The sequence below is a fragment of the Plutella xylostella genome, chromosome 20 (assembly GCF_932276165.1).
Source record: "Plutella xylostella chromosome 20, ilPluXylo3.1, whole genome shotgun sequence".
Lineage (NCBI taxonomy): Eukaryota > Metazoa > Arthropoda > Insecta > Lepidoptera > Plutellidae > Plutella > Plutella xylostella.
Genome location: NC_064000.1, coordinates 3384615 through 3392558, shown reverse-complemented (window position 1 = coordinate 3392558; position 7944 = coordinate 3384615). Strand labels below are relative to the sequence as shown.

The 7944-nt window shown below is 47.6% G+C and overlaps 1 protein-coding gene across 1 annotated transcript; it reads left to right on the top strand.

The window, feature by feature from the left end:
- The first annotated feature begins 868 nt into the window (after positions 1-868).
- Positions 869-1654, top strand: LOC125490063. Its single transcript, XM_048628083.1, has one exon. It carries the CDS (start codon positions 869-871, stop codon positions 1652-1654), a length of 786 nt encoding a protein of 261 aa, XP_048484040.1.
- Positions 1655-7944: the final 6290 nt, after the last annotated feature.

Below are 7944 nucleotides of genomic sequence, written 5' to 3'. Positions count from 1 at the left end.
ATTTTGTATGAAAGTAACGCAGTAGTATTTTTTTCTCATCGTTCCTCGATTAAACGTCAATAACTTTAAGAAATAGCAAGAAAACATCGCTGCAAATGTATTTAATGAATAATATAAATGTTAATTAACATAAATAAATATTGAAAGTGTGGCGACTCTTCCGCCACACTATCCGCTACCGCTTATGCCGCTTGGACCATACGCACAGATCACGCCACCCGGCTAGAACAATAGCGGACCGGCTCGCTCGACCCCCCGCGCGCCTGCCTCACCTCCGCCCGCCGGCCACTCCGCGGCCCGGCGCGGGGACTACACACTGCGGCTCGCGATCATCCTGCATACACGTAGTTCCTTACTCGCTTAGCGCTTGGCTTTTGCTTATTAATATTTATTGCCTAATATTCAGTTTGTTATATTTGTAACTTAATAGTGTTCGTTGTAAATAAATTAGCTTTAACCTTTATTCGCGCCTTATCAATTCGCCGCTAACTCCATCAGTAGAAGCATTAACTACCCTCTGTTTCGAGTTCGATTCTCGAAGCACGGAAACAGCCTCAAGCAATCTACACTGGTGACCCTCGACTACAGAACGCAGCAGAAGATGTACGGAGGAGGCAGCGGCAAGTCTTTCGAAGAGCTGGGTTTGGACCTAAATCTATTTGGTACGTGCAGTGCTTTAGAAGGTGCCGGTGGTACAAGTGACGAGAATACAGCGAGTGGTGCAAGTGCAAAAAATCCAAGCGGCGGAGGCAGATCAAATCCAGGTAATCTAACCCATACTAGTTCGAGTAATTTAGCCTGTGGTCCAAGTACAAGTGGCAGCGGAGATAGTCGATACCCAGGCGAAGTCAGTAAAGTTGGGGTTAAGATGCCGCCGTTTTGGAGAGACGATCCAGAAGTATGGTTCTGCCAGGTGGAATGTCAATTTGCTTTAGCTGGGATCACGAGTGACATAACGAAATTTAATACGATTGTTGGACAACTGGACTCAGACTATGCCGTGTTAGTTAAAGATTTAATAAAAAATCCACCCGCGACCGGTAGGTATGCAAAGCTGCGACAGGAGATAATTAGGCGGCTGTCCTTCTCACCGGAAAAGAAGACGCTGCAACTAATCCAGCATGAAGAACTTGGTGATCGCAAGCCATCTCAATTTCTTTTACATTTGCAGAGCCTAGCCGGTCCTGACGTACCATCCGACTTCATCAGAACCATATGGACTAGCAGGTTGCCGACGAACGTGCAGGCCATCGTAGCGTCCCAACCGAAGATGGGCATCGAGGACCTGGCCGAGCTCGCTGACCGAGTGCATGACATAGTGCAGCCTGGTATGTCAGTGGCCAGTACGTCACGGGCGCCAGTATACGCGCCACCAAATGCAGGTATGTCACTCGAAGGCAAGATAGCTCAGCTGACAGTCATGGTGGAAGCACTATACAGACAGCAGAACGACTACCAAAGCAACCACCAGAGCAGACGTCCTCACAGGTCAAACTCCCACAACCGCCAACGATCGCGCTCTCGCTCCCGCTCTCGCCAACGCCCGGAGAATCACCCACACTGCTGGTACCACTACACATTCGGTAATAAAGCCAACAAATGCTCTCAACCTTGCACCTTCAAGCAGTCGGGAAAACAGGAAGGCAGCTACTAGTGGCCGAAAGTGGTTGCCCCAACTCAACAGGCCGACTATTCATCACAGACCGCAAATCCAAACAACAATACCTCATTGATACAGGCTCAGACGTGTGTGTTTTTCCTAAAGCAGCCGTCCGGACTCTGCCAAAAACAAAAACTAGGTACCAACTGTACGCTGCGAATGGCACCATCATAGCCACATATGGATACCTAAACCTACATCTAGATCTGGGACTGCGACGAGACTTCGAATGGCGATTCATCCTTGCTGACGTCACGAAACCGATTATCGGTGTTGATTTTTTAGGTCATTACAACCTTCTCGTCGACTGCCGGAATCAACGACTAGTGGATGGCATCACCTCACTCATCACACCCGCACATCAACATCCTGGCATTGATGAAATAAACTCCGTCCGCACCACGATGGAGAGCACACCATATCACCAACTGTTACGTGAGTACCCTGACATTACCCGTCCTGCTGGTAAGCCCGGTGCTCCCAAACACAACGTGGTCCACCACATACGCACGACGCCAGGGCAACCAGTCGCCAGTCACCCACGCCGATTAGATCCTGAAAGGCTCCAGATTGCTAAAAAGGAATTCGATGACATGCTTCTAAGTGGCACAGCTCGCAGATCAGACAGCCCCTGGTCATCACCACTACATCTGGCTCGCAAGAAAGATGACGGCTGGCGACCGTGTGGTGATTACCGGTCATTAAACGCCCGTACCATCCCGGATCGGTATCCAGTGAGACATATCCAGGACTTCGCTTGCCAGCTGGCGGGTAAGCAGGTGTTCAGCACGATTGATTTAATTAAGGCGTACAATCAGATAAGGGTCTTCGAGGACGATATACCGAAGACAGCAATAACCACACCGTTTGGGTTATTCGAATTCCCGATGATGACGTTTGGTCTTCGAAATGCCAGTCAAACATTCCAAAGATTTATCGATGAGGTGCTCAAAGACTTCGAGTTCTGCTACGGATACGTAGACGATATTTTAGTCTACTCAGAATCAGCTGAACAGCACCAGCAACACCTCAGAGCATTGTTTCAGCGACTGCAGGACTATGGCGTTCTCATCAACACAAATAAATGTGTATTTGGACAGCCAGAAGTAACTTTTCTTGGATACTCTGTTTCAGCAACCGGTGTGAAGCCACTTCCAGAGAAAGTGAAGGCCATACAGGAGTACCCGGTGCCCAAGACGGTGAAGGAACTCCGGCGCTTCCTCGGAATGATGAATTTCTACCGTAGATTCCTCCCTGGAGCTGCAGCCACACAAGCTTCTCTAAACGCCTTGCTCTCAGGTCCCAAAACAAAAGGATCTACGCCAGTGCATCTCACGGACGAGCAGCTCACATCCTTCGAAGCGTGTAAGTCAAGCCTATCACAAGCCACTCTATTGGCTCACCCAAACACAGACGCTGAACTCTCCATCCAAACTGACGCTTCTGACGTAGCGATCGGTGCAGTACTCCAGCAACGCTGCAAAAATGCATGGCAACCGCTAGCCTTTTTCTCGAGGAAGCTCAGCCCATCACAGGTGAAGTACAGCCCGTATGATAGAGAGCTACTGGCCATATATGAAGCAATTCGTCATTTCAGGCATATGATTGAAGCTCGAGCCTTCACGATATACACCGACCACAAGCCGCTGACATTTGCCTTTCACACGAACCGTGATAAATGCTCGCCAAGACAATTCAGGTACCTAGATTTTATTGGTCAGTTCAGCACAGATATCCAGTTCGTCGCCGGCAAAGACAATGTGGTGGCTGATTCTCTCTCCCGCATCGAAGAAATCTCAGGAACATCCATTGACTACCAGTCCCTTGCCCGCGCTCAGGAAACCGATGACGAACTTCAAGAGCTACTTAAGGGTGGATCATCGCTAAAACTTGAAAAAGTCACCATAGCAAATACTGACTCTCAGGTATATTGTGATATGTCCATGACTCAACCTAGACCATTCATACCTATAACATTTCGCCAACAGGTATACAACGCAATCCACAACCTCAGTCACCCCGGAGCAAGAGCCACTGCACGATTAGTAGCACAGAGATTCGTTTGGCCGGGTCTCAAAAAGGACTGTCGACAGATGGCTAAAGAGTGCCTACAATGCCAACGATGCAAAATCCACAGACATACCAACGCTCCTCTTCAAACTTTCCCTCTCCCTACAGCTCGCTTCCGGCATGTCCACATGGACATCGTCGGCCCCTTACCGTTATCTTCTAGTTACAGGTACTGCCTCACCATTGTCGACCGATTCACCCGTTGGCCTGAGGCGTACCCCCTGCAGGACATCACTGCTGAGACGTGCGCATCCGCCTTCGTGTCTGGCTGGGTGGCCCGCTTTGGCTGCCCGGAGCACGTCACCACGGACCGCGGCCGGCAGTTCGAGTCGCACCTCTTCAAGGCGCTCGCAGCTCTCCTGGGGACCACTCACCACACCACAACTGCCTACCATCCTGCCGCCAATGGTCTCGTGGAGAGACTTCACCGGCAGCTCAAGGCCGCCATAGCCTGCCACTCACACGCGCGCTGGACAGAAGTGCTGCCCCTGGTACTCCTGGGCATCCGCAGCGCGTGGAAAGATGACATCCAGTCGTCTTCAGCAGAGCTCGTGTACGGGGAAGCCCTACGTCTTCCAGGTCAATTCATCTCTCCAGCATCTACCAGACCAGAAGACGTCACGGAATTCGCCAACCGGCTGAAGAATCACATGAACCAGATCGCTCCACATCCCACGTCAGCTCACAACACAAAGAGGACATTCTTCGTGCCAAAGGACCTCAACACATCCACACATGTCTTCATGCGCCAGGGTCCAGCTCACCGGTCGCTGCAACCAGCCTACACCGGTCCTCACAAGGTGCTACGAAGAGGACCCAAAACCTTCGACCTAGATGTCAACGGCAAAAAGCAGACTGTCACCATCGACCGAATCAAACCTGCTTACATGGCTGAGGAAAGCAGCATTCCAGAAACTCCAACGGGAACTCCAGTAAGGAAGACGAGAAGTGGTCGTACGGTCAGATTCCCTGATTACTATCGACCGTAGCAACGGTCTCAGCGGGGGAGTGATGTGGCGACTCTTCCGCCACACTATCCGCTACCGCTTATGCCGCTTGGACCATACGCACAGATCACGCCACCCGGCTAGAACAATAGCGGACCGGCTCGCTCGACCCCCCGCGCGCCTGCCTCACCTCCGCCCGCCGGCCACTCCGCGGCCCGGCGCGGGGACTACACACTGCGGCTCGCGATCATCCTGCATACACGTAGTTCCTTACTCGCTTAGCGCTTGGCTTTTGCTTATTAATATTTATTGCCTAATATTCAGTTTGTTATATTTGTAACTTAATAGTGTTCGTTGTGAATAAATTAGCTTTAACCTTTATTCGCGCCTTATCAATTCGCCGCTAACTCCATCAGTAGAAGCATTAACTACCCTCTGTTTCGAGTTCGATTCTCGAAGCACGGAAACAGCCTCAAGCAATCTACAAAAGGTTAATTAATAAGAAGTTTATTTTTGAAAAAAATATCTGTAAAAGTATGCCGAATTGTACCCAAAATAAAATAATGGCCCAAATAGGAACGAGTTTTAATAGAAACTGTTTGTCAAGGTGATCCACGTTTTTAAAGGAAGTCTAGATCTAAGCTATTTATACACTCGCGAGCAACCAAATCGACTCAAGCCTTGACGGCGCAAACATACATTAATACAAGTAAAATTATGAATAGAAATAATAAAAATGATATGTCATTTAAAAGCTTAAGATGTCAGCTTTAATTTGATATCATTATTATTGAAATCCATTCATCATTTTTGAAATAAATGATGTCTGAACGCAATTGTAGGAAAAACGGGAATTTAGGAAAAAAGGGTATGGGTATCGTATTATACAAATTAAACAAAAAATGTTAAGATAAAAATTTATTTATTTAAATCAATACTTTGTATTGCCCCCTCTTGCCCTAATTACAGCCTGCAGCCTGTTTCTCATAGACCTTATCAACTTTTTGACAGTTTCCTGAGGAATGCCGTCCCACTCCTCTAATAAAGCTGTCTTCAGCTCGTCCACGCTTGCAGGGACTGGATTCCTGGCCCGAACTCTTCTTTTGAGCTCGTCCCATAAGTGTTCGATGGGATTCAGGTCAGGACTGAGCGCAGGCCAGTCCATCGTGCGCAATTCCTTCTCTCTCAGAAACTGCCGACTGACTCGTGCCGTGTGGCAGCGGGCATTGTCGTGCATTAGCACGAAGTCTTCACCGACAAATTCTGCATAGGGCACAACATGACCGAGTAGAATGTCGGTGATGTACCGATCAGCTGTTAACCCGCCTCCTCGGCCGCCTCCAGGCACGAAAACAAGTGCGGTTTTTCCCTCTAGAGAAATACCAGCCCACATCATGCAGGAACCGCCGCCATATGCTACTGTTTCAGCGAAACAACATTGGGCAAATCGTTCCCCCGGACGCCGGTAGACCCGGCCTCTCCTGTCACTGCCATGCAGACACACTCTGCACTCATCAGTAAACAGGACCGACCGCCATTGCGCAATGCTCCAATCGAGATGCTCTCGAGCAAACTGAAGACGCGCTTGTCGGTGGCCTGCAGTCAATTTGGGGCCTGATGCAGGTCTTTTTGGTGTCAAGTTGGCTTCCTTCAAGCGTCTTCTCACTGTCCACTCGCTGACAGCCACTTGTCGTACACGTCTCAGTTCTTGCTGCACATCAACGCCCGTAAGGTGTCGATTGCGCAGCGAGGTTGAGACAATGAAGCGGTCGTCTCTCTCTGAAGTGCAGCGGTGGCGGCCCGTTCTTGGTCTTCGATTGAAGGCACCAGTCTCTTGGAACCGTCTGTATACTCGGGATACAGCAGACTGGCTCAAGTGGAGCTGGGCAGCGACTGCTCGCTGACTTAACCCTTGTTGCAGCAAGGCAACAACTTGAGCAGCTTCTTCTGGTGTGGTATCCATGGGTTTGCGAAAACAAGGAATACAATGCAACGAGATGTGTACCGGTCAACTTGCAACAAGCGACTGATAAGGTACACCGGATGTGGAAAGGTTTTATAGCGGGATCAGGTAGCGCAAGGCGTGGATTCCTAATGAGGTAATTAACACTGACGGGCAATTAAAATGCGTCATTAAATCTGCGCTTAGTTTTTTTTTATGGTATTGATCTTAATTGAAAGCCTAATTCTTCAGCTTTCGAATGACATATCACTTTTATATTTACCATTTATCGTTTTAGGAAAATCAATGTATATGTGCGCCGTGAAGGCTTGAGTCGATTTGGTTGCTCGCGAGTGTACATACCTTTGTACGGACTTGTCTAATTAAGAGGTACTTAGGTAAGTATATTCTATTCAAATCAACTGCGAGTTTTTTATAAGATATGTATGATTCTTTAACAGTTTAATATCTATAGGTACCTAGGTAAGTACCTAAGTACATTATTTGTAGCCAGCACTCGGGAACACTAAATCCATAATATCCAGAGTGTTTCTTCTTTTTCTCATGGTATATTAAGGCTTCCTATCTATAACTTCAACTTCACTGGTCTCCAACTAAGTAGTACTAATATTAGAGGAGTTTCTTTCGCCATTTCTGAGGAGTTTCTTTCGCCATTTCTTTCCTCCTTAATGACGGGGCCTTCGTGAAATGGTGGTAGATTATGACTTTTGACAAGTAATTCTAATATTCTACGTCGAAAAATAAACGATTTCATTTCATTTCATTCATTAGTCTGTACCCTAGCCATACCCTGATTACACCTACCGAGTAGAGCGCGAGCGGCCGAGAGTCGAGACAGTATTTCCTCGGCGGAGCACTCGTTCCATTCATTGGCCGAGCATACTGTCTCGCCACTCTACTAGGTACAGTCGTCGAAATATAATAGGCCCAAAATGGCCCGTTTGGACAGCTACACAAATTTGCTATAGTGCCACAAACTTATCTGTTCCGGTGACAGCTACGTGAATGATGTAATATTTCTTCATTCTATAAGATTTTAAGTTTGCCAGTAGTGGTAATTCGCTCTTGTGGTTTTAATTAACCCTTCTAATCTATATTAATATATAATTCATTAGGAAATAATGAGATATGGATCAATTTAGTTCGCTCTCACCGGAACAGATAAGTTTGTGGCACTATATTTACTCTTGATTTACTCGATGAAATACATAAAGAGACACATAATCTGGCTTATTATTTAACGGCCGAAAGTAAAAAGTTTCTTATTGTTTAGATTTTTTATGATTTTGATTTGACACCAGCTG

Bases quoted from the DNA above. Each gene is read 5' to 3' on its own strand.
- LOC125490063 (XM_048628083.1), top strand. From the start codon at position 869: ATGCCGCCGTTTTGGAGAGACGATCCAGAAGTATGGTTCTGCCAGGTG.